We start from the raw sequence: 27047 nt of genomic DNA, 5'->3' as shown, positions 1-27047 counted from the left end.
ATGATCACAGAGATAATATATTTTCCATCCTGCCCTGCCCCATCCTGCAGAAATGGCAGCCAATAAGGTTTTTTTGTTGTTGTTAAATGTAGTTGCTAAGAGGAGGTGAAACAGTTCTGGGGTTTAGTATTTTACAAACTATCCCTGGCACTTATCTGGCCCACATAGTATCTGAGCACCTCACAGTCTGAAATGATTTCTCCTAACACATCCCTGGGAGGCAGGGCAGTGAAGTTATTCCCTCTAGAAGGGGCACTCATCTCCCAAGCACCCCCTTGTGGCAGTTCTGGTCATCCCATCTGAAAAAGGATATAGTGGAGCTCGAAAAGGTTCAGAGAAGGGCAACAAAGAGATTAAGAGTATGGAATTGCTTCCATATGAGGAGGGACTAACAAGATTGGGGCTGTTCATCTTAGAAGACAGATGACGAAGGGTGGGGATATGCTAGAGCAGGGTTGGGCAAACTTTTTGGCCCGAGGGCCACATTGGGGAATAGAAATTGTATGGCGGGCCATGAATGCTCATAAAATTGGGGTTGGTGTGCAGGAGGGGGTGAGGGCTCTGGTTTGGGGTGCAGGCTCTGGGGTGGGGCTGGAGATGAGGAGTTTGGAGTGTAGGAGGGTGCTCTGGGCTGGGACCAAGAGGTTCGGAGGAGGGGGATCAGGGCTGGGACAGGGGTGCGGGAAGGAGTTCAGGTTCCAGCTGGGGGTGTGGGATCTGGGGTGGGGCTGGGGATGAGAGGTTTGGGGTGCAGGAGGATGCTCCGGGCTAGGATCAAGGGGTTTGGAGATTGGGAGGGAGATCAGGACTGGGGCAGGGAGTTGGGGCTGGGGAGAGGCTAAGGGGTGTAGGCTCTGAGCTGTACTTACCTCGGCGCGGGCCGAGGGATGTGCTGGGCGCCCTTCCCGCAGCCCCCATTGGCCTAGCGCAGTGAACCACGGCCAGTGGGAGCCGCAATCGGCCGAACCTGCGGACGCGACAGATAAACTGGCCCGGACCGCCAGGGGCTTTCCCTGAACAAGCAGCAGACTGGCTTTGAGAAGCACTGCTCTAAGGGATGGGAGCTCCCAGGGAGCCTGAACTAGCTATAAAACCCAGCTTTCCAGGCAGGGAAACCCAAAAGAGACCCTGAGTATTGCAAACAGGGGAAAGCCTGCAGAGTCCTCCAGGTAATGGAGAAGACTGAGGCTGGACAGCAGAAAGAGCTGCTGGAAGCCAGAGACTTTTGGTTTGGGACTTCTGAAAGTTTTATCTGGGCTCTGAGATGAGTCTTTAAATCATGGCACAATTATCTAGTTCTTTTAACCCAGCTATACTTTTGGCCTTCACAAAACCCCCTGGCAATAAGTTCCACAGGTTAAGAGAGAGAGAGAGAGAGAGAGAGAGTGTGTGTGTGTGTGTGTGTGTGTGTGTGTGTATAAAAGGACTTCCTCTTGTTTGTATTAAACCTGCTGCGTATTAATTTCATGGGGGTGACCCCTAGTTTTTATATTCTGGGAAGGGATAAATAATTTTTCTTCACTTTTTCCACACAATTCATGATTTTATAGACCTCTAGCACAGGGGTGGGCAAACTACGGCCTGTGAGCCGTTTTAAGCTGACCTGCGAGCTCTGGCCGGGGTGCTGGGTCAGGGACCGCACCACATGGCTCCCAGAAGCCATGGCATGCCCCTGCTCTGGCTCCCCCACGCTCCAATGGAAACTGCAGGGGCGGTGCCTGTGGATGGGGTAGCGTGCAGAGTCACCTGGCTGCACCTCCATGTAGGAGCCGGAGAAGGGACATGCCACTGCTTCCGGGAGCCGCTTGAGGTAAGCACAACTCAGAGCCTGCACCCCTTAGCCCAGCACATCCCTCGGCCCGCGTCGCTTCCCGCAGCCCCCATTGGCCTGGAGCGGTGAACTGCGGCCAGTGGGAGCCACGATCGGCCAAACCTGCGGACACGGCAGGTAAACAAACCGGCCCGGCCCGCCAGGGGCTTTCTCTGAACAAGCGGCAGCCCGACTTTGAGAAGCACTGCCTTAGAGCTTCCTTTCTCCTTACCTTAGAGCTCGCTCAAGCCTTTAATTACACCCAGGTGCTCCTTACTTAATGAATTGCCTTCCAGCTACTTAGGCAGTTAACCATCCCCGGGTGGAGCTGGCTCATTCCCTTCAGTGGAGCCTGTCCCAGATAGGCTGGGCAGCCGACTCCCTTAAAGGGCCAGCCCTGTAACATCCCCTTAAAGGCATGTAGGCGTTGCCCCATTCACTGCTGCAATGCCTCACCCCTTGGTGGCCCAGTGCGCCGAGCTAGGTGCCCTGGTCCCCATACAAGGCACAGGGAGAGCTAGGTGCCCAAGGAAGGGATTTTTAGAAGCCGGCCAGCTGAGCAGGGAAATGAGCAAGATGCCGAGAAGAGGGGTAGGGACAGGAGGGGGCTTAGGCACCAAAGTGGCTGATGTGGTGCAGCAGACTGATGGGCCAGAGATCAGCACTGCCTTCGACTCAGGGTCCTCAACCATGAACCCACACTTGGAGTAAGGTAGCTGAGCGGCTTAGGTAGGCTGGTTGTCTGTCTCCTGCTCACCCTGTGTTTCCCTGTGCCCCCAGCTGCTCTTTGTGTGGGTGTTGTGCTGCCCCCACCTGTAAATGGCCAGTGTCCAGCCCTCCTGCTGTGGAGGCTGGCAGGTAGCGGGGCTTAGGCCTGCTCAGAGCCATGTCTACAGGATTGGGCCCCACTGGGAGGGGGAGGCTGAGCAGCAACTTTGAAAATGTCAGTGGTGCCTAAGTGGTGGATTGAGGTGCCTAAAGAGGCAGAGGGCACTTCAGTATCTTTGAGGATCTGGGCTTAAGTGCCTTGCCCAGGGTCACACACGAAGCCTGTGGCTTAGCCGAGACTTGAATCCAGGATGCCCAAGTGCTAGGTTAGCACCCTAGCCGCTGGCACTTTCCAAAGCTGCTTCCCGAGCTCTTTAACGCAGAGGCAAAGGACAGCAGCAGTAGGGGGAGAGTGTTATAATTCCCTGGTGGTCCAAGGGCTTCATAAGGTTGTTGTCTCACAAATCTCCTTCTCCCCAGGAATATTCTTCGCATTCTTTTTTCCCGGGGCCGGAGCATATGGGGACACTTCTATTCACTGGCATGCAAAATGGCGTCCTCCATGCAGCGTGATCTCGCATCTACGGTATGTGCGAGGTTACCATTTCGTTCAGCAACCGGACGGAATTGTCTCACACACGCAGCCAGTCTTGGGACAGGCAGTGGTATGCCACTGTCTGGGACAGTTCCTTTCCATGGGCTGTGGAAATACACGAGTACCCTGGGGGCTGCCAGCCCCTGCAGTTAGCCTGCTGTAAACCAGGCTTACTGAGTGGCATTTTGGCAGGGCCAGGCTTGATTGGCACAATCGGCTGGTAGAGTCTCACTCAGAGGAGATAATAAAGTCTTCACCTTGTCAGAGTGTCTGAACCCACCCGCACCCCCTTTGCCAGTGCCCTTCCCACAGGGCTAAGCTGGTCAGAGGGAAAGATCAAAAGGAGAAACAATTAGCAAATAGATGCATTTAATTATGCTAATTAAAATGTATTCGGTGTAGCCTCTGCCTCTGTGCCAGCTGCTTCGGCAGGCGAGCCGAAATCTGGGTAGCGCCAGCCTTGGCCTGGAGTGTGAAGCTGGGAAGCAGGACATCTGGCACCCCGTTACCCCTCCTTGCACAAAAGGCAGGTTCAAGAAAGCCTTCGTTTCATTTTGTGCCGTTAGCTGGGTTCACGTGGGAGCCCCTCATTAGCTCTGTCTCTGCAGGAGCCTGCTGGGACCTCATTAGGCATTTCAATTAGTGAACAGCCGGCGTTGCCGAGGGAGAGGAGGGCGGGTGTTTAATCAAGATGGCTGCAATTAGCCATTGGAGTGGAGGTGGCAGAAGTAACTCTAATTCCAAAGCTGGAGAAAACAACCAGCAGCCTCACACATGCTACCCTGCTCACCAGGGGTTAGAACAAGCTCTCCAAGAACTCTCTGCAGGCTCTTAATGAGACGCTGGCCAGCTCCCAGAGCTCGGCTTCGTAGCAAATTACAGCAAACACCTGGTCAGTGAGGAAGGGCAGTAAAATGCAATGTCGCCCTATGGCCCACATTCTCAAAGGTATTTAGGGCCCTCACTGCCTTTGAAATCAGTGGGAGCTGGGTGCCTAAATAACTTGAGGATTTAGGCCTACATGCTTTTCAGCTAGTCAAGCTAAGGCAGCTGCAATGGGTGGAAGTGAATGTCTTGCAAGCTGTTTGTTTTGGTAGCATAGGCCTCGTGTATTTAGTGGTATTTGTTGTGCGCTTTCACAGATAAATATGATGGGCTGGATTTTCATCTGCGCCTCAGCTTGGCCTCCATATTTGCAGACTCAACTAACACCCACAGTAAATGTGAGATGCAAATCCCACTACTTAGAGCTGGGGTCCTCAAACACTTTCATAGCATAGAGCATGTTTTTATACTGGGATTGTCACACACCCTTCCCTTCCCATTCTCCATCACCCAGCCCCCAATTCCTAGGGTTGCCAGGCGTCCAGTGTTTGCCTGGAACGCCCGGTTGAAAAGGGACCCGGCGCCAAGCGGGCCGTTAAAAGTCCAGTTGGCGGTGCAGTGGGGGCCCGGGGCTTAGGCAGGCTCCCTGCCTGCCCTAGCTCCACACAGCTACTGGAAGTGGCTGCCGGGTCCCTGCAGCCCCTAGATGCAAGGGCAGCGAGGGAGGCTCTGCATGCTTCCCCTGCCCCAGTGCCAGCTAAGCAGCTCCCATTGGCCAGGAACTGCAAACAATGGGAGCTGTGGGGGTGGTGCCTGCAGGCACGAGGGCAGTGCGCGGAGCCTCCCTGGCCACCCATGTGCCTAGGGGCTGCAGGGACCTGGCAGTCATGGTTAGCACCATTGGGACCCCTCACCCCGAACCCTCTCCTGCACTCCAACCCCCTGCCTCAGCCTGGAGTCCCCTCCCGCACCAAAACTCCTTCCCGGAGACCGCAGGGCAGGGGTGTTTGGTTTTTTGCAATTAGAAAGGTGGCAGCTCTACAAATTCCCCTCCCATTCTTAATGGCATAGACCACAGCCGCTCCCATCAGCCATCTCCCCACTCCTGTTCACAGTCCCATACATCTCCACCGCACTGGAGCGATTGCTTACATGGAAAATTAATATCACAGATGTATTTAATACTTTTAAAACATCTTTTAATATTAAGTAATAGGAATAATTGTTAATACCAAGCTCTAATATAGCACTTTTCATCAGTAGCTCAAAGTGCTATATGGGGAAACTGAGGCACTGGGAGGGACAATGACTTGCCCAAGACACCCAGCAGGCCAGAGCTGAGATTAGGACCCAAGTCTTGTCAGTCCCAGTCCAGTGCTCGATCCACTAGGCCACACAATTTAGTAGGTAGCAATGCGAAGCCAGCACCAGGTGATCAGCCAGCTCTCCACAGGCCAGTTTGAGAATGACAGTTTAGACCACCAGTTTCACCTTGCTGACTAAAGGGAAGGCCCAAACTCCACATTTAGCCACCTAAGCAAGGGACCCTGTGTCAGAGGTGCTGCATCCTCAGAGCACCTAATGAATTAAATAGGAGTTTGGGTGCTTATCTCTGAAAGTCAACCTCCTGCTAAGTGGCCTAAATGTGGATTTGGATTTACCTGGAGCTGAGTAACATCTTCACGGCAGAATCTCTGCCTCTGTTAAAGGACAATGTTGCAACATGTTGGGAAGGGGCTCTGTTGCTGGATAGCTGTCTCTCTCTCTCTGGTGATGTCCTTGTGCTGGAGGCAACTGGAAATTCAATTTCTGAGACTGCAACATTGGAGTTTTTGTGCTCTGAGGCTCCCTGAATCTCACCCGAGAAATGCATTCAGCTCGGTTTCCATGGGAGTGCAGCCCTCTGGGCTGCAAACTGCCTAGAGGGCCAGAAACAAAAGAATGCTGTCCTTTAACCAAACCCAAAGGCTTGAAATGCAGGGAATTTATTCTTCAGGTTTCACCACCAGCTTGCTCTCTGTTATATGCTGCCAACCCACCTGTAAATTGATGATGCCCCAGGAGGGGCTCAGGATGGATTGTGGGTAGATGCTTATAGCATGGACTCCCTGTTGGAATTTATCAGCAGCTGGCTCACAGTTGACTAGCGGATGCAGTGCCCTGCCCAGCCACCAGTGCCATTCTGGCACCTCTTTGCAGGCAGGGTCTCTGCCTCCTCCTTTTGCGGCTCCCTGAATACTGGACACGTGGCACATGAGGGTTGTGTTCTGTGCCTTGCTGCTTTTCCACTCTCAGCTCACTGGGAGCGATAGGACATCGGTGCAGGCAGAAGCAATAGGGCAATGCCATCATATCATAGTCCCCTGCAAGGATGCTGCCCAGGACCTGTTTCCTACTTCAGATGTTCCTGCTTTAGCCATAGCTAACACCCTCCCGCCTCCGTCCCCATGGTTCTGAATTTCTTACTGCAGGAAAGGTCTGTGTCAGAACTCACTCGGGGCTGCAGGGACTGACAGCCAAAACCCCAATCCTGTTGGGGCGGAGACCAAGTAGGGAATTTCTGAAAAATCCTGGCAGCTCAAAGATAAGGAGTTTCAATGCAAAGCTGCTTTGCCAGTGCAAAGTTGACCTGCCAAGGACTTTTAGAAATTGGGCTAGTCCAGCTTCCATCTGCTCACTTGGTGGCTGCTGATAGTCCTTCCTCACCACCTCCTCCCAGGTGCCTGGGAGCACTTTCCTCCACTTAGAATTTCACCTAACGCCTTCCAAGGGATGGCTCCAAATCTTCCCCACTATTCCCCAGACACCCATTCTTTCTGCTTCCTCAGCCTAACCCTGGCCATACCTGACCTTCTCATCCTTCCTCCTGACCTCCTTCCCTTCCCTTTTGCATCACTGCTGCCCCTCTCCACTTGAGCGACTCCCCATCTTTCTGTCAGGACATCTGGGCTTTTGCCACATCCTGCACATCTCCCTTTACAGCATCTTTAAATGGCTGCCCCTAGCCCCAGCCTGGAATCTCCTGCCTGGATCCCTGCAGCTGCCTCTTCTTCGGCCTCCTGGCTACTGCCCTCTCCACTCTATTCAAAATGCGGTGGCCAAAAATCTTCCTTCGTCATCACTCTGACTCGGTTGCACATCCACTTCCTCACAAATAGTTGTCCTGGCTTCCTTCCTGTTTCTACATCACATTCAGCCTCCTTGTTTTCCCCGGCAAGTCTCCCCATGACTCCGTGACACACCAGCCCTTGCTTCAACATACGTCCCCCATGCTCACGCCTCAGTCTTGGCCCGAGTCTCTCAGCTCATTGCTCCCTGGGGATTCCTTATCCCACTTGCAACACTGCCCCTTTCCCCACCCAGCTCTGCTCTTAAGTGCACCAAGTAGCCATGTTACCGTAAGGTAAGGTGGACGCTTTAGATGGTGACACGAGAAATCAGAACTGGCACCACCACCCAAAGCCTGACTTAAGGACATGGAGGAATCACTCCTTTGCTGCCACATAACAGAGGAGGAGACTGCTTTTCAGAGTTTGTAGACACATCAGAATCTATGTTAGGGTTTCATCCTACCACTCAGCATCACGGGATCTGGGCACCTTTCACATAAAATCAATAGCAAGAGTGAAGTCCCTAGTGGATTTCATAGTCTTTGGCACTTCTCCCTTTCACAGTCAAAATTCTGCTTGGGGAAGGGCTTTTAATTGGAGGCATTTTCCTAGATTTAACTTTACTTTTATTTTTCTGTAGCTGGTTGAGGTTTAGGGGCAGAAGGGTCAGTAGTGGGGCCGTCTTAAGACGGAAAGATTTTTCTGAACAGGAAGGTTCTGCAGCATTTTCTAAGATGCTCAGACTCTGGCTTCATATGATCTACTTTCAGAGTTAATTCTGTAGCCGGATCCCTCCACCCAGCACACTTTGTCTCCTGTGCTCCTAGCTCCTGTGTGATCAGGACGGATTGGGTCCAAGAATGAGTTATTTCCTCACTGAGAGACAAATGAGTTGCTACAGCAACACAGTGCTGATTTCCCAACCCAACTAATTCAGCAACTACTACACCATTTAAATTATTATATTAAATTATTCAAATTACTCCCGAGCAGGAAGATTAGTGCAGCTACTCCCTCACTACTGTCTTGAGTGCTGCCTGTGCAGTCCCCATCTGCAACCTTAGAACCAGGCCGGCAGCAGCAGCCCGTCTCTACCGAGGGTTCCTCAGGCGGCTTATGTCCAATTAGCAATCATCCCCTTTGTGGCCTCCCTCTATGTGTGTCCATGTAAACAGCCCGTCCCCCCTCTTTGTTTAACCAAGCAGCAGCTTCTGTAACCAAGAAAAAGAAAACAGGAGCTGTGTTCACTGGGATGGTTCTTATTTGATCCAAAGCCAAGGTGGTGTGTTCCGTCGGCCGGTCATTTACCTAACCCCACATCTCAAATAGGGAAGGCTTAGGCCACTGCCTCTTTCGAACATGCTTGGTGGAAATTAGAGCTGTCAGGGGAAATGGCCTGCATAGGCCACTCAGAGCTCTGGTTTGGAGGCTGGGGTAGCATCACAGTATTGGTTAGAGCTGATGAAAAAGTCCGTCTCTCCCCCTCCCCCCTGGTAGAAAATTTAGAATTTTTGGCCAACATTTTTTTTTTTTCAGTTGTAAATACTATTGCAGTGCCCCATGGGAGGTGTAGTTCAGGTACGTCATCAGCCCATTGTCCTCTACATTCTGGGCTCCCTGGTTGGACTACGTTGCCCGTGATGCACTACACTCTCCCCTCTTAGAGAGGAGCATCAGTGCACCATGGGAGAGGGGCGGGTACCAGACCATGCTGAATCCTGGGAGATGTAGTCCAGCCCTCAGAGGAGAATGGCAACAGGAGACACCCAAGCTACAACTCCCATGAGGAACCACAGCAGCATTTCCCAATATTTCAGGGTTTGTTCCCCCCATGAAAAATTGAAGTTTTCCATGGGAAATCTTCCACTTTTTGCAAAAAATATTTAGTCAAAACCCAATTTTTCCTCAAAAGTCAGCTGTGGCAGAAAACTTCCAACCAACTCTATTGCTGGCTTTAGACTGTAGGCTGCACAGCTAAGTAGACATTCAGCTTTAACAAATTCATGTCTGAACAGAGCAGTACAACACTGAAAGTTTCCTTCCCTCCTCTTCAGTAGGATGTGAAGCGAAGTGAGCTGCCCTGGGCTGGAGTGGATTTGGCCCAAAGGCTAGTTTGCCAGTTGCTTCTCTTGTCGCAGGGTATAATCCAAATCTAACCTAGTTCAGGAGGGCTGCAAAAATACCCTAACAGATGTTCCTTTTCCGTATGGGAAAATGCAGAGTGAAACAAAGAAATATTCTCCTGCTGAAGTCCAACATCTGTTTGAAGCTGTCTGGCTTGGGTTCAGACTTTAATTATTCTGACAGGTCTCTTCATGCCTTTAATTTCCCATGAAATCTAATTCAAGAAGCTATTTGTCTGCAGCTATTTGTCTGCAGACTGCTCCTCGTGTTGTGAAGAGTAAGGGTGCACATGACCCACACATGCCTTGCTGAAAATCAGCTGCTTGCTGTAGCACCTCGGAACCCCGGTCATGACCCAGGAGCCCATTATGCTAGGCACTGTACGAGCACAGAGCAGAGATGATCCTTGGCCCCAGGAGTGCTCTTTGTCCATGGAGAATCTCCTATTTTTGGTGGCTTGGTCGGTAGGGATGTGTTAATAGGAGTCTTCAAGGTCAAGAGCCACAGTCTTGGCTTAGAGAGGCCAGTAGCATCATAGGGAGCGTACTTGTCTCAAACAAGATCCAAGGAAATTGGACTCTCTCTTCTCTTTTTCTTAAGAATGAGGGGGAAAAAAAAAGACCCGGACCCCTCTGCCTGCAGAGGGACTTCTACAGCACCCAAGCGGTGAAGAGAAGCTCCCTCTCGCTCTGCAGCTTCTTGGGAGAGGGAATCCCTGAAAAAGAAAGGGGATTTCCGAAAGGGGATGGGGAAAGGCATGGTTCATCCTCTCAAAATCAATAAATAAAGACAAATCAAGATTTCCACCCTACAGGAAAATAAATATTTCCACATTTGTTTTCATCCTGAATCAGGATGAAAAAAATCAAAATACCAATTTTTTTTTTTAATGGAACAAATTCTGGAAAATTGCAAAATATTTGGTTTTGAGACAGTTTGACATTACACTGCACTCATCAACGGGGTTGCAGTACCTCATTGGAGTTGTAGTTTGGATGCGTCAGACTACATTGTTCACTATGGACTAGGCTCCCTGGCTGGACAACATCTCCCATGGTGCACCACACAGCAGTCACAGGGGAAACTGCAGTGCATCTTGGGAGATGTACTCTGGCCAAGGACCCCAGCCCAGAGAGAACAGAGGCACGAGACACCCAAACTACAAATCCCATGAAGCACCATTGCACCTTAGGCTGATACAGTTTAATATCAAATCGACACAACATGGAGAATCAAAATATTTTGGCAATGTAGAAATTTTCCCACAGAAAGTTTTGGATTTTGAGGAGACTGCATTTTCCACTAAAAAAAAATCATTGATAGAAAATTCTCAGCCCGCTCTAATGTTAGGTTAATGTCCAGAAGTGAATGAGAACCTGCTATTCACTAGCTAGTTTAACATGCGCTGGGAGACAATGGCTCCTCTCTGCACCTATCACACACTTACCATAATGGGTTGGTTTTTTTGTTTTGTCTTCATTTTGGAAAGAACCGTGGGGTTTTATGGTTAAATCTAGAGCCTGATTTATTCCAGTTTGTGCAGTGAGATGTCCCTTGTAAAACAGACAGGCTGCAACCACGACTGAGCTAATATTGCTCTTGGGGCCTTGACGTTTGCATTGCCTGGCTTTCTGTGATTTTAATTATGCAAATACGCTGTATTAAATTAATAATCGGATTTTAGTGTGTGCCTGACACTGCATGCTGGGCAGGTTAAACACCTAGGCAGACAGATGGACGCTGGATTCTGTTCTGTAATTAATTTAAATGCTGTTTTGTTTTTCCTTGGGGCAGTGACATTTTCTTCTCCCCTCTGCAAGTCTTGAAAAAGAGCAGCACCCGGAATGACAGGGCTGCCAAATGGCTCAGTCCTGCTGCCCCAGGAATGGAAACTGGCCGCCTTGCTGAGCAGGGGTGAGTCAGGCTATTTTCTACATTTGCCCAACTGCTGCAGAGAGGGGAAACCATGCAGTGACATTCCTAGCTCACTGATCAAGCCACAGCCAGACTAGAGCGCTCCACTCCCAGAGCTGTTGGCACTACCAGGGAGAGAAATCTAGGGAAGGGCACCAGCAGCCTTCCTAGAAGTGTGCCCCTAACTCCCAGGTGTTTGGAGCATTACTGCCTGCAGATGCCTCCTTCCTAATCAGTGTCGTGTGAGGGGTTCACAGCTGGATTCTTCCTTCCTCTGTCTCTGCCAGGCCCTAGAGCAATGCAAGCTTAGCAGGGCTCTTGTGTGGAGAAACCCATTCTAACAGGGTTTAAAGCAGCTGGAGATTGGGATGTAACTTGAGTCCCTAAAATGTCCCCTCTCTGCCAGATAAGAGACACCTATAGGCTGGAGTGGCAAAGAGCTCCTGGGGATGGAGAGACTGAATCTCTCAGAATGTATTTAGTGCACCTTCAGATAACCCCCTCGCCCGCCTTTCCAAGCCAGGTGCTGCTCTGTGTTCCGGGCCTGAGGCGGTGAGAGGGGCAATGCCCCAAAGGGGAGAAATGCTGGCTGAGGGGATTTGTTTCCCCGGGGAAGGCTCCACATTGAACACGCTCACACAGCAAGTTGCAGCTGCAGTTTTATTTCCTTTTGTAAAAACAGGATTAGAGGGGGAAATTTCCCCAGCGACGTAACCCCCTCCACTCCCCACCCCCGACCAAGTAATCATGGGAGGAAATGGGGCAGATTGTGCTGGCATCGTCCTGGCAAGTCACACTCCCTCCAGGCTCGGGGCAGGAGTCTTGGCCCTCTCCAGGGTGGGGGATGTACGCTCCCTTTGAGGGGGGAAGGGTGGCTGGCACTTTTCTGCGGCAGGGGTCCGGCGTTTCTATTTTGTTTCTGGGACTCAGAGTCGCCGGGAATGGCTGTTAATGGGACAGCCCTGCTGGCTGGCTGGCGTACGCTGCCCGGTGGGCACCGCTCAGAGTTAGCGACAACCACCCTGCAAATGCCGCAGAGAGAGGCTCCATCTTTACAAGTCCACCTGGCCAAGGCAGAGGCAGGAACAAACCGCTCGGCCTTGGCTCACGCGGGGTTTTTGTTTGTTTTTAATAAAAACGGTCTTTAGATCGACTACTGGAAACAGCTCCGAGCATAAAGCACCTTCCTCCAGAGTCCACTTACAAAAGAGTTCAGAAAGGGTCAAATATTGACCAATAATGGTTTGGCTGCTTTTGAATCTCGATTGTGGCTTCAGCAATGTACAGCAGGGGTGGCTGGGGAGGGCGGCTCCTCCTTAGTCAGCTGGCTTGGTGACCAGGGAGAGCGGCTGGGCCTGTAGCACAGCCAGGGCAGCCTGCGGGGAAGGAAGGGCAGCTGGAAAGGAAGGCGGCGAGGTCAAGAGAGCTGTGTGGGTCATTGTGGCAAACGGGATGGGTCTGGAGAGAAGAGGCGACGGGCTGCTAAGGCTGGAGGAGGAGGTGGCAGCCTTACTCGACAGAAAAGCAGCTGAATGGAGAGACAGCTGGGCCCTGGCTTCCGGTTTGGTGGTGAGTGAGAGGGGCTGAGCTTGTTCAGAGTGGGTGGCAGCTGGGGCAGCGGGCGATGCCAAGGCGGTTGATGGGGTGGCAGGCGAATCCAACATGCTGCCATGGGAGGAAGCAGGACTATCGCAGGGTTTCTCAATGGGCAGGTACTGCACACATGGCTTTTTACTCTTGGAGGCCAGGGAGCCTGTAAGGGGCAGAAAAGACACCGGTAAGCCACACTTCAAAGACCCTGTCAGCCGGTCCCCAGGGCCTGTGGTTAGGTTTCGTGGGTTTGCCCAGGCTTGGAAAATAGCAGGTGCAAATCCCATCTGCGGTTGGAACCAGATTCATTAACAGACTGTTGTTGCTCATGGGCAATGCTAATTCAAGAGCCTGCACCTGTGAATGCACAACACGGGTACATCTTCACTGCAGGGTTAACTGGGGTGATTGGCCCCTGGATGTGAGCACCCAGTTAGCTTGGGCAGGGCTTTGCACCTGGGCTAAGTGAAGTGTCCCCTCACTGGTGCAGCACTCCCTTGCGGGCATTGCAGGGACACAGCCCTGGTTCTTCGCACTGCGGTCAGCTGAACAGCTCTATGATTCTTTCCCAGTGAATTGCAGAACGTGTCTGTTCTTCTGGGCACACGGGGAACTGGGGGAGGGCAGTGGAGGGCTATCAGCACTAGTGATTTAGCCTGTGTCCTCACTACAAAGTAGGTGGGCTACCAGCCCGAGTGAAAGTCTCACTTGGGCTTAACCCCAAGCCCCAGATGAGCCAGCTAGCCCAGGTTGGAAGCACCACCACACTCGGGTAAGAGGGTTGTGTGTGGGGATGGGAACAGGGTTGGGGGCAACCCCCCCTAAGAGCCTGAGTTAACTCTGCCGGGAGGCCAGACCTTAAGGTACTTACAACTTGCAGGTTGTCGGGCGCTGAACGTTCTGCTCCCCAGTCGCACTGATATAGCCACTCTGAGCATGCTGACATGGGGCAAAGAGCAACGTACTACTGCTGACATTTAACAGCAGCACAGTGCAGGGGACCCAGGGGACTGTAACTGTGGCTTTAGTACTTCATACAGGGCACCTCAGCGTGCTTTCACCTAGGGCACTAGGGTGCCATTTTTCCAAAGCATCTAACTGACTTAGGCTCCTGGATCCCATTGAATTTCAGGGCCATTGAGGCTCCTCAGGCAGACAGGTGCTTTTGAAAATCATGCTCGCGTTCCTGGGCTACACTTTTCTAACTGGATGAGGCACCTAAAGCTGACAGGGATGGTTGGTGAATTCTCTGCTGGCCCTATGGCCTTTCCTCCCCTCCGTATCAGACCAAAGGAGGGGAGCAGGCTGTACTTACTCTCCGTGTCCTGGATCTGCTGCTGGGGCTGCTTCTCTCGCTTTCTCTTCTTCTTTTTCCCCTGGAAAAGAGCATCCCACTTGCAGCTTTTGTCGCTGACTCTCAGTAAACCCCCCAACCTCTCTCCACCCCGATCCATGAGAACTCGCGGGGCTCAGGATAAGGACAGGGCACCAAGTGGAACAGCCCCCAGGGTCTGAGCACTGACCAAGCAGTGCGAGAAGCAGCAGGAAGAGGTGACACTAAATGAGCCATCCAGAGAACTGACAGTTCACACCCCTACTCCATCCACTTATGTCTCACCCACCTGGTGTGTTCTTTAGACTAAGCTCCCTGGAGCAGGACCTGTCGTGTGTTACATGTCTAGTGCAGTGGGGCTCACCCGGGCTGGCACTACTGCAACAGCAGTGTTAATAGACATTGGGGAACAAGACTCTTCTCTGGAGAAGGGGGCATGAGGCACTTCTGCATTAACCTGGGGCTTATCACAGCCTTTTCACTGGGGCCCCTTGAACTCTGAGCCAGGGTCAACCCCTGAAGAGCAGCTTGATGAGGCTGCTAAATCAGACAGGGACAGTTCAGGAGACCTTGCCTTTGTGCTATTTATTCTGTGTGTACTACTCTGCCCGCAGTACACCACCAGCCCAGCCCAGATTCGCAGCGTGCACTGCCACGAGTCCCCTTCTGGGTCCTGCTGACCTCAGTCACATGGCTGGGGCAGGCAGAGGGAGGGCCACCAAAGCAGGTTCATGGGCAGGACACAATGGATGGCCCCTGGGGGCCAGTTTTGCCCACTCCAAGGGAACAAGAATGGGGGCTGCTCTTTGGGGGGAGGGATAGCTCAGTGGTTTGAGTGTTGGCCTACTAAACCCAGGGTTGCGAGTTCAATCCTTGAGGGGGCCACTTGGGGATCTGGGGCAAAATCAGTACTTGGTCCTGCTAGTGAAGGCAGGGGGCTGGACTCGATGACCTGTCAAGGTCCCTTCCAGTTCTAGGAGATGGGACATCTCCATTAATTAAAAAAAAATTTCTATTGCTAAGTCTGGCATCAGCATTCACAGGCCCCCGGTTAGAGGCAGGTCACAGGCTCCAACCGTGGACATTAGCAGACCCATTAGGTGCCATCTAACACAACCGCCTGGGGCCAGTGCAAGCGTGTCACTTGCAGCACGTTTCCTGGCCTAGTGCTGCACAGTCCTTAACGTCGCACCTCCCCACCCCAGAAGGGTCTCCCCGATCCGGCGCCTGGGGCCAGCTCTCAGACAATAGAACCTGCCACTTCCTGGCTCTGGAGAAGCAGAGATGGGAGAGCCGATGCCTCACACGCAGTTGCATGTGTAAGGTCGTCTGATTTCATTTCCACCGCTGTGCAAGAGACAGCAGCACCTCCCCGAAAACCCCACCAGGAGCGTGTCATCACTGTGCAGCCCTTCTAATGGCAGGGCCCTGCTCTGGGCAGTTTGTTCCACCCCTTCATTAAGGCATTTCCCATTTTCTCCTTAGTAGTCCCCTCTTCAGTCCTAGATGGTTATTGCCCATTTTCTCCCCGACCCCACCTGGAAAGAAATGCCTTGGTTTCCAGAAGCCTACTTCTCCCACGACCCAGCCCTACGTTGGGTGTGCTGCCTTTGTATGAACTTCGACATCCATTAGCAGGGCGTTGCGAACCAAGGGCAGCTGCCTCCAGATGGGGTTAAGCAACATCCAGGCGTGGCTCCCCCAAGACATCCAATAACCACCCTGAGACTGGCTAGGGGAGCGGCAGTGGCTACTTCCCTAGGTCTCTCACCGCACTGGCCCCAAGTTTCCCATCTCTTTATTTGTAGACCCTTGAGGCCACATCCTGATTACAGAATCATACATAGACTGACAAGGCCAGGAGGGACCATTACGACCATCTAGTCTGACCTCCTGCACAGCGCAGTCCTCAGACTGTCACCCAGCGACACCTGCAGAGGACGGGATAAGTCAGTGTGCTGATCTCCCTTCCCTCCAGCAGCTACATGAGGTGGCAACTTACATAGTTATCCCGCGCAGACCAAGTGGGATAGAGCTGTGAATGAAGCTGTCGCTCCTTCCGGGCTAGCTCATAGTACTTGGCTTGTTCCTCACGTGACAGCGAATGCCACTAGATAGGAGAAAAGGAGAGCCAGAGCTGAGACTCGCGGGAGGTTACCCGCCACCCTCCAACAAAGGGCTGAAACTCACCAGTCTGGGTCCCTTCCCCAAAGCCCAGGTCCCAAAGGTGAGGAAGCGGTCGTTCTCTTTATCGGCTCCTCTGAATTGTGGCAGCAAGACAGTGAAGCTGCTGGGTCATTGTGTTGCACCTCTCAGGAGCAGCAGCCCAGGACTGGGGCTCAGTGTGTACCTCAGAGCAGCCTTACGGGTGCTCTAATTGATGGCAGCTGCCCACAGCCCAGAATAGCTGGAGCACAGGGTGCACTGGCCACGTCCTAGCAGTGCAGCCTACAGTCAGCTTTGTGGGATTCACAGGCGCCTAGGCTCCCTGTTTCAATGCTGCTCCCAACCAGGAGCCCCAATCCCTCCAGCTGGTGAGCTGAGAAAACATGCTACACTCTGTCTCTATGGCTGGGATCACTCTAGGCAGGTCATGGTGCCAGATTTTCCACAGTGTTTAGGTGACAGGGGACATCTGCTCCCCATTTCCCAGGCTGGCCTGGCTGCAGATAGCAGCTGAGTGGCTACAGCAGGGCTCTGCATGGGAGACACTTAGACACTACGGGGGGAGGGGGGGGTGGGTGTGCCAGTAAGAGAACCTGGCTAGGTGGAAAATTGCACCTATGGTGGGTCCCACTTACCCCCTTCACATGTTGCTTTTCCTTCTACACTCCCAGCCCCTCAGACTCAGAGGGGATGTGCAAGCGCATATATTAACACCTTGGGGGAAGCGGACGGGAGCCTGAGTCGAAGGGGGTTGTCTAATGAGCCCAAGGCCCTGTCTACATTCAAGAGATCTGTAGCAGTGTAGTCCTAATGCAATCCCTAGTGCAGACACACTGCACAGGTCCAAAGCAGGTCCTCTTCCCACACCACGCATCCAGGCAGAGGGAGCTAGCCTACTTGACCCAGAGCCACACACCTACACTAGGGGTTTGCACTGGCAAAACGACTTGGATGTGTTTACCTCCAGCACCAGTTTCTGCAGCGTAGACAGGGTCTGGACTCACCTCTGAATTGGGGCCATGGAGTCTAGGGAATGGGGAAGAAAGGACAGAGGAGAAGGCGTCTTTACCCTTCGTCCCAGGATCTGGTTGATGGCCGCGCTCTCCTTCAGCGTACACTCCGCCACCACCTTGGCCCGCATCTCCTTCATGTACAACATGAACGCGTTGAGCGGCTTCTTTATGTGGGGCTTTTTCTCCTCCTCCTTCTTCACACTGCCGGGGGATTTCCTGGAATCATCACACGGGCCAGTAAACACCTGCAGCGCCCACTGTTGCCACGCTGCAGAAGAGCTTCCCCTTGCTGCACCGCGTGCAGTTGTCTCTCTTTGTAATAACCGCCAGACACCTAGAGCTCTGGGGGACACATCTTATTACTGGAGAAGGTGAATGCAGACCCCTCCCCCCCACCAACGCCTGTCCAGACGATATCACCCTCTGGTTTTATTCTTCCAGGTGGATTTGACAGCACGTCTTTCACACCGCAGGTAAGATGGAGAGGAGAGCGCGGGGCTGCTTATCGGGAGTGGACACACAAGGCGGGATGGCTAGGATCGCAAGGCTGGCAGAGCGCAGTAAGGGGAGAAGATGCATAACATCCCACTGGGCTGTAAGATGGGGAGTGGGAAGGAAAGGCGGATCTGAGAAGGAAGGAAAATGGTGGCAAGGGCAGCAATGAGGCAGAAATCCAACAGACAAGGAGTAAGAAGCAAGCAGCTACAGCGTGATCAATGTACCTGTCAGTAATCCACTGGGGAGGGTGGGGGCCTAAGGTGGTAACCAGCCACTTAAATAGTAGAAACCAGGGGGACAACAAAGCTGCAAATCAGTTGCTTAGTCAGTCATGGGTTAACTAATGGGACATCGCAAAGGAGAGGGCCAGAGAGTTGGCATAAACTCAGCCCATAACCAGGCGTGAGCACAGCCAGGCAGTTCCTGAAGAACTCTTCCTTGGCACTTGCAATGAATTCACGTGGAACACCTGCTTCCAGGAAAGTCTAGTAAACAAGCCTTTCTTGTTCCTGTCACCACAGAGCTTGCTTTGCCCAGCTATTGTGTTAAAACAGACGTATAGATTGCAAGGGAAGAAGGACCCTCTGTGACCATCTAGTCCGACCTCCCGCATTATACAGGCCATAGGACTGCCCTGAACTAATTCCTCTTTGAATTAGAGCAGATCTTTTAGAAAAACCTCTACGTTTGTTAACTGGTGAATTCCAGCATAACCCCTAAGTCCTTCTCGCAGTCGTCATTTTCCAGGATGCAATCCCCCAGCCCATATGTGTAACCTGCATTCTTTGTTCCTAGAAGTGTGACCTTGTTATTGTGAAACACACGTTGCTTGTCTGCACCCAGTTCGCCAAGAGATCTAGGCCACTCAGGACAGCCAGGCTGGGCTGTACAGATCCCTGTCCCATTTGTCACCTGCCCCATCCAGCTGGTGCTGTGCTGCTCAGTTACTTACGAATTCCCTCCGGGGCTCATGTTGGCCTGCGTGGACTCCTGTTTGACAATGGGTGAGACGATGGTGGGGTGTGGGATTCCCGAAGGGTGGAGGCCATGCGCGGCAGGCGGGACCATGTGGGGGGAAAACCGACTGGACATCAGACTGCAGCATGGGAAATAGAAAAGCAGGATGCAGGCGTTACAAATAAAGGCAACAGTAATCACGCAGTGTAAATCTCTCCCTGTACCCAGCTCCTCACACCCCACCCACAGGTACATGCCCTCCCCCTTGGCCACACCCTCCCCATGGCAGGGGGCAGATAACCCAGTGTCGACAGATGCTGGACTCCTGGCTGAGAAATGAGTCCACATAAGACACAGTTAATGCTGGTAGTGTGAGAAGGGCTGGTGAGGATTAAATCAGCCTCCCTCAATTTAGGGGCCTGGGTCCCTGCCGGATTCTGAGAGCTTCTAGCTACCCCTGGTAGGATGAAGGTGGTTTTTGGATGTAGAACCTTGCCACGCTTACCCAGCCCAAGCCTGGATTATTGAAATGCACTCTCCATGGGAATGTGCCATCGCTTCAGTGCAGAGCACAGGCTCTCCCGCTGACAACACACACACTCCCTGGGAGCTACCAGGTGGGATTTTCATTTTTAAACCCCTAAATGGTTTAGGATCTGCTTACTGAAGATTTGCCTCTCCTCACAAATCATCCTGCCACAGCTGCCATCAGTAACAGAGCTCGAAGGGATCCAAACCATGTGACTACAGAAGGCGTGGTGGAGCCCAGGAAAGCATAATTTAGGAAAGCATCAAAAAAGATATTTGGGGGGAGGGACAGCTCAGTGATTTGAGCATTGGCCCACTAAACCCAGGCTTGTGAGTTCAATCCTTGAGGAGGCCATTTAGGGATCTGGGGCAAAAAAATTGGTCCTGCTAGTGAAGGCAGGGGACTGGACTTGATGACTTTTCAAGGTCCCTTCCAGTTCTATGAGATAGGTATATCTCCAAAAAAAATAAAAATAAAAAAAAATATTTTTTTATATAGATAGATAGATAGATAGATAGATAGATAGATAGATAGATAGATAGATAGATAGATAGATAGATAGAAAGAACTTGGAAAAGGTTCAGAAAAGGGCAACAAAAACGATTAGGGACATGGAACAGCTTCTGTATGAGGAGAGATTAATAAGACTGGGACTTTTCAGCTTGGAAAAGAGATGGCTAAGGGGAGATGTGATTGAGGTCTATAAAATCATGTCTGTTGTAGCGAAAGGAAGTGTTGTTTACTACTTCTCTTAACACAAAAACTAGGGGTCACCAAAATAAATTAATAGGCAGCAGGTTTAAAACAAATAAAAGGAAGTATTTCTTCACACAACACAGAGTCAACCTGTGGAACTCCTTGCCAGAGGATATTGTGAAGGCCAAGACCATAACTGGGTTCAAAAAAGAACTAGATAAGTTCATGGAGGATAGGTCCATCAATGGCTATTAACCAGGATGGGCAGAAATGGTGGGGAATGAGCGACAGGGGATGGATCACTTGATGATTCCCTGTTCTGTTCATTCCCTCTGGGGTACCTGCCATTGACTACTGTCAGAAGACAGCATACTGGGCTAGATGGACCTTTGGTCTGACCCAGTATGGCCGTTCTTATGTTTTCCCAATTTGACCCTGCCCAAGCTGGACTATCAGATATGGAGTAAGAGCCTCTCTGCCAATGCGCACCTCTCCGTCACATGAAGGTGTTGTGAAAAAGGCAAACTGTTGTTGGATGTATTAGCAGGAGTATGGTATATAAGACACAGGATGTCATCCTTCTGCTCTATTTGGCATTTGTAAGGCCTCATCTGGAGCACTAGGCCCTGTTTTCGGCACTGCACTTTAAAAAAGGCGTAGACAAATTGGAGAGAGGCCAGAGGAGAACAACAAAAATTGTAAGTGGTTTAGAAAACCCGATCGATGAGGGAAGCTTGAAAGAATTGGGCATGTTTAGCCTAGAGAAGAGAAGGTGGAGGGGGGACATGATAACTGTCTTCAAATACATAATAGGGTGTCAAAGAGGGTGGCGATCAATTGTTCGCTGAGGCAGGACAAGTAGTAATCGCCTTCCTTAGCAGCAAGGGAGATTTAGGTTTGATATTAGGAAAAGGTTTCTAACTACAAGGGGAGTTAGGCTCTGAAACAAGTTCCCAAGGGAGGCTGTAGAATCCCCGTCACTGGAGGTTTTTAAAAACAGATTGGCCAACCACCTGTCAACGATCGGGGTAGGTTTACGTGGTCCATCTCAGCGTGGGAGGAACGCTCGAGGTCCCTTCCAGTCCTACAATTCTATGATTGATCAACGTGACGAACGTCTGTCACATGAGGCTTGGGCATCCATGATCCAGCTTCTATGACAGCAAATAAAGGATTTCCTGCTCCAGGACTGGTCAGAAATGCTAACACTCATCAGGCCTCCTAGCAATTGCTTGGAGTGACACAAGAAGTGCCCAAAGGCCCTCTGCCTTTGTCTTGGAATTGCAAGTACATTGAATAACTCGTTAAATGGACAGGGACTGGACAAAGGACCGTAGGGCTGTCCAGCTTCTCAAACAAGGTAACAAACAAGCACCTGAAACTCTGACCAAGCACACTGATTCGGTCTGTCACTATCCCCTACTCTGGTTCCAGCTCCGTCACGGAGATGTGGCCAGAATCCTATGAATTCTCATCCTGCGTTACAAGCTGCTGCTGTTTTACTCATGACCACAAGTTGGGGAGAATCAGAGAGGAAAGTGGACAGTGAAATCAGGCCTTCTTTGTGGATGTGGAGCAGACACTCACCTGATCCCAAAACATGTTGAGATGCTACAGACGGCCAGTATGGCCACATGAGCACAAAATCTTGTCTAGCCCAAAGTCTCTTGAGCTCATAGCTTGAATAGAGGACGAAGAAAGAACCAACCTCTTTGGTGCTGAGTAAAAAGACTAAGAACCAGATGATCCCACTGGGGAATGTAGGCCTCCCCATATTTAAACTCTTGAGGATGGGATTTTCCAAAGGGCCTAAGCGGTACCGACAATCCCACTGCAAAGACAGCAGACTGTTCAGAACACAGCATCACATCCAAGACGGATGATGGTGCTCAACTAGTAATTATGAGACCAAACACAGCGCCAAGCTGGGAGCCAGAGCAGAGACGGGTATGGGAGCAATTAATTTGTGTCCAAGTTCTGACACAAGGTAAGGTAAAGAGAGTGAGCTAATAGTGCCATAAAAGTCTAGTATAAAGTAAGGACAGCTGACAAGCATCTTCCAGTGTGTAAACATGGATCCAGCAATTTCTTGGCCTTGTTGTGGTGCTTCAGAGAAGGTCTGCAATGCACCGAAGTCGGGCTGGGCAGACCTTCTCTCTTGGTGCTCTGGGACGGGGAGCGAAGGCCTCGTTCTTAAGGAGAACCCGAAGGCGTATTTCCCAGTTCCCCCAAATCCCAGGTTGGCAAAAAGGGAAGGTAGTGCTCCCCCACAAAGAATGGCCTTCAGCTAGTCACACAAGGTATAAATCGTGCTGGTCTTGTGTGCAGAGAGGCACATCTCAACCCCAACTAGTTGTAGGCTTCAGCCACAATGGCTCGAACCACAAGAAGTCTGGAAAACACGTATTCACTGTTATTTTTTTCAGTGACAAGAAAACCCCCACTGAAGCTGCTAAGAAGAAATACTGAGAAGTTTCATCCTGAGAACCTCCAACACGAGACCCATCGACAGGCAGAGGAAAGAGGGCCCGCTTGCCGCAGAGCAGAGATGCAACCTCTCCCACAGGTAACAGATTTTAGTGGTTCTGAGGTGCACGTGGGAGCGCTCCTGGCCACTGAGAGTGGAGACAAATTCACAGGACCCATCTCCGGGGCCTTCCCCATTCAGCTTGCGGGCCACAGGGATTCAAGCTGTTAGTTGTTAGGCAGAAGTTCTCCTGTTTTCCCCAGCTCTTCTTTGTTCTTCTGCGCTTGTGTCACAGACCTTCTCATTTGCTCAGCACAAATGTTCTTCCAGGAAGACCCCTATAACCACAACCCCTGCCTCTACAGGGAAGGGGGTTTGTCTGCTTGGCACTGGGGGGTCCTGTTAATCTTTTGCACTCTCTAGTTCTAATCCCGACTGAACCCTACCCCTGCCAACATCCCTTCCGCTCCAACGTGGACTCACCTGGACATTGAGGCATTCATAGCTAGGGCAGGGTATGGGTGCCTGAATCCCCCGGGAGGAATGGAGTACACTGGCTGTCCTTGCCTAAAATGGAAGAGCAAGGGGGGGGAGGGAGAGGAAGTCCTTACTAGAAGCACAAAAGGAAGAAAAAACATCACACACACACAGGGAAGCCACAAGAACCAGTTCCCCTCTGATTATGTTCTGAAGATGCCCGTCACAGCTCTGTACTTCAGGCTGACTTTTGTACTTAAAGCAGGAGGCCCCCTCTTTGTTAGGTATGCCAAATACAGCATGTCCTGCACAAAATTAAAGCACTTACTCTTTGAACACAGAATATGTTTTCTGAGAATTTACAAGTAAATCCATAACTTTTTTGAGTTCAAATCAACTTTAAAATGGGTCAAGAACTGAAGCTCCCTCAGTCCTTTTTGAGTGTCTCTTGAATTATCTTAATAAAACAACACAAGACTCTTCAAACCTCCCGCACAGTTATAACTCACTGAAATCTTGTTCACAGGCTACATCTAAATAATCTGTTTAGGGTTTCTGATGAGATTTTTCCCCCATTATTCTCCACAACGTAAAGTTTCTTCTTCAGCAGAGGCTGAAGAATAACGTTCTACTTCATCCACGAAGAACTGGCCTTTTGCAAAATGCTACCCATCTCTTACTGTTCTCAATGAGACTGAGAAAAAAGGCTGCCCCTGCTCTGAAAATGCCCTTCTCCAAATGGCAACCATTTCCCATTGTTCCTAGGGGACTGAAGCCACAGATTGCCCTTAGCAAAGATGACTCCTGCCTCTATCCACCTGCTCATTTCCTCCTCCTGACACCCACAACATAGGGGTTTTACTTTCTCCCCAAAGACACGTTGGCTTCACTTCTACCAGGAACAATGGGAAGTGGTGGCCATTTTTAAAAGAGGGCATCTTAACTGAGGGCAGCATGGGGCCTTGATGCCGCTGAGAACAGCTGAACATGGCCATTTCGAAAGGGGTATGTATGTGTGTCTGTGCGCGCGTGTGCACGCACGCCGGACTATGCGAACGAGCGAGAGAAACAGTTCTGTTCCTTCCCAGCTGCTCTGCATTGCTCTGGTGATGCAAAGCCCCCACAAAGCCAGCTTACCTAGCCTGTATGCTCAGGCTGCTTTCTGCTGCTCCAGAACAGCCGAAGGTAGCAACAGCAAACCAGTGACTCTTCCCCTGAAAGTTTACTTATATATGGAAGGCTGATACTGTACATCTTCAAATCGTTAGAAATATCCCATGGAAATGTTATTTTGGGTTCCTGGCTAGGGTTCAGGTATGCAATTTTTAATAAGTTTTTTAAAGACCAAGGAATACCCACAAAATTACATTACGAGGGAGTCATGGTTACGCACATCTGTTATTAGCAATTCAGGGTAAAATATATTACAGAGCTGTTGTAATGATGACAAAAACAAACCCTCTAACCCCCCCCCAAAATCAAATGTAAGATTAAATTTAAAAGAAATCCGAACATTTTACAGAATAAAAATGCACAGGGATCCCAAACAACCGTATTCTGCCCTGTATGACACAATAAGGAAGAAAAAAAAAATCTTGTGTCTTTAAATATCAATCTAATCCAATATGGAATCACAAATACTAAAATGCATCATCACAGATGTTACAGGAGGCAATATATAAGAAGGAGGGTTAGGAGGGTTAAAATGGATTTCAAAAAGCAGAGCACTGAAGGTATAAAGATCAAATACTAGAAATTCTAGAAGTAAATCAGAAGCAGAAAGCCTATGAGTGGACTGGTGGATCTGTTGGATCATCAGGGTTTAAAAAGCACAATTAAGGAAGATAAGGGCATTGTTGAGACGCTAAATGACTTTTTTGTGTCAGTGTTGGAGAGAGACCCATCCTGGTCCCATTCTTGCCTTGTAATACGGATGAGGTGCTATAAGTGATTGAGGTGTCAGAAGCAGAGGTGCTGGAATAAATTGATAGTTTAAGAAGCAAGTCACCAGACCCAGATGGTCCATGCGAGAGTTCTGAAGGAGTTCAAGTATGAAGTGGCTGAGCTGCCAGCAAAGTTACGCAATCTCTCATTAAAAGCAGCTACTGTACCAGAGGATTGGAAGGCTGTAAATGTTATACCTGTATTTTAAAAAGGTTCTAAGGGTGATCTGGGGAATAACAGACTTGTCAGCCATACATCTGTACCTGGTAAATTTGTTGAAACAATAATTGAAAACAGAATAATAAAACGTGGACAAGCATGACATGGTAGGGTCTAACCAACATGGTTTCTCTGAAATAAAATTGTGTCTCACTAAAACTGCGTCTCACTCTTCTGTTGGAATTCTCTAAATGTGTCGATAAAGTAAGGGATAAAGGAGAAGATGACATCATTTATTTAGACTTTGAAAAGGGCTTCTGACAAAGTCTCTCAAGAGGCTACTACAGAAGCTAAATTGACATGGGGTGAGAGGCAAAACATCGTCACAGATCAAAAAGTCGCATGAGAAAAAGCAGGAATAAGTGGACCAAAAAAGGTTAAAAGCAGGGGCCACAAGGCCCTGTATCAGGGCCAGTTTTGTTTAATATATTTATTAATGGTCAGGAAAAGGGGGTGAACAGTGAGGGGGTAAAATCTGTAGATGACAAAGGTATTCAGTTAAATCCAGACAGGACTGTGAGGAACTTCAGATTCAGGTGACTGGGCAACAAGATGGCAGATTAAGTTCAATATTGATAAATGCAAAGTAATACCTATTGAAAGGAAACACTTTAATACTCCTTATCAACTCAGAAAAGGACCCTGGGTCTCACAGTGTGTAACGCAATGGAGAGCTCTGCTCCAGGTGCAGCTGCAGTCACACGAGTAACCAGGATGTTAGGCTGCATAAGGAACGGGATGGAGAATAATAGAGAATACTATAAAGCCATTACAGAAACTAATGGGGCAGCCTCATCTGAATCCTGTGTGCAGCACTGAGCACCCCATCTGATAAAGGAAGTTGCGGAACTAGAGGGGTTCAGAGAAGGGTGATGAGAATGATTAAGGGCCTGGTAAAAGCTTTCCTACGAAGAGAGACGGAAATGATTGGCATTGTTTCCCCACCTCATAACGTAAAAACAAGGGGACAGTTCAATAAAACTGAAAGGTGGACAATTCAAAACTGATGAAAGGGAATACTTTTTCCACATGTGATTAGCCTGTGGAACTCATTGCCACAGGAAGTCTTCAAGGCCAGGAATTTCGCAAGATAGAAAATGGGATTGGGCATATAAATGAACAACAAGAGAAACCAGAGTTAGAATAATTAATTATACAAACATCTTGGGAGGGATAGTAATCTTAAGCTTCAGTTTTAACCCATTCTTTAACAATTAGGGACTACACTGGGGGATCAGGTTATCCCAAAACTGCCTGCTGTGGCGTCTCATGCACCTTCCTGTAATGCATCTGGTGCTGGTCACAGTTAAGGACAAGATGCTGGACTAGATCTGAGGAGGGATAGCTCAGTGGTTTGAGCACTGGCCTACTAAACCCAGGGTTATGAGTTCTCTCCTTGAGGGGGCCATCTAGGGAACTGGGGTAAAAATCTGTCTGGGGATTGGCCCTGCTTTGAGCAGGGGGGTGGACTAGATGACCTCCTGAGGTCCCTTCCAACCCTATAATATTCTATTCTATTCTAGATGGACCACAAGGCTGATCCAGTTTGGCAACAGCTTTGTATAAAAATATTGCTTGAGCATGCAGGGGTGTAATCAGGAAGGCCAAGTCACAATTGGAGTTGCAGCTAGCAAGGGATGTGAAGGGTAACGAGAAGGGTTTCTACAGGTATGTTAGCAACAAGAAGGTGGTCAGAGAAAGTGTGGGCCCCTTACTGAATGGGGGAGGCAACCTAGTGACACATGATGTGGAAAAAGCTGAAGTACTCAATACTTTTTTTGCCTCGTTCTTCACAGACAAGGTCAGCTCCCAGACTGCTTCACTGGGCAGCACAGTATTGGGAGGAGGGGAGCAGACCTCAGTGGTGAAAGAGCAGGTTAAGGACTATTTAGAAACCTGGACATGCACAGATCCATGGGGCTGGATCTAATGCATCCGAGGGTGCTGAGGGAATTGGCTGATGTGATTGCAGAGCCATTGGCCATTATTTTTGAAAACTCATGGCGATCGGG

The 27047-nt window shown here is 50.3% G+C and overlaps 1 protein-coding gene across 2 annotated transcripts in view; it reads right to left on the bottom strand.

The window, feature by feature from the left end:
• Positions 1–11781: 11781 nt before the first annotated feature.
• TCF7L1 (transcription factor 7 like 1) overlaps positions 11782–27047 on the bottom strand; it is a 99555-nt gene continuing 84289 nt past the window's right edge. Inside the window, exons 7-12 of one of the 2 annotated variants that reach the window (XM_034761700.1) lie at positions 22879–22962; positions 18699–18842; positions 17305–17464; positions 16072–16179; positions 14052–14112; positions 11783–12899 (exon numbers count right to left, since the gene is read on the bottom strand). In XM_034761700.1, the coding sequence (XP_034617591.1) occupies positions 12463–12899; positions 14052–14112; positions 16072–16179; positions 17305–17464; positions 18699–18842; positions 22879–22962 (994 nt within the window). In that variant the 3' untranslated portion in view covers positions 11783–12462. Of the gene's footprint in view, positions 12900–14051; positions 14113–16071; positions 16180–17304; positions 17465–18698; positions 18843–22878; positions 22963–27047 lie in introns of both variants that reach the window. The other variant, XM_034761701.1, reaches the window with a different exon arrangement.

The sequence above is a fragment of the Trachemys scripta genome, chromosome 2 (genome assembly GCF_013100865.1).
Source record: "Trachemys scripta elegans isolate TJP31775 chromosome 2, CAS_Tse_1.0, whole genome shotgun sequence".
Classification (NCBI taxonomy): domain Eukaryota; kingdom Metazoa; phylum Chordata; order Testudines; family Emydidae; genus Trachemys; species Trachemys scripta.
This window is presented reverse-complemented; position numbering and strand designations above follow the sequence as displayed.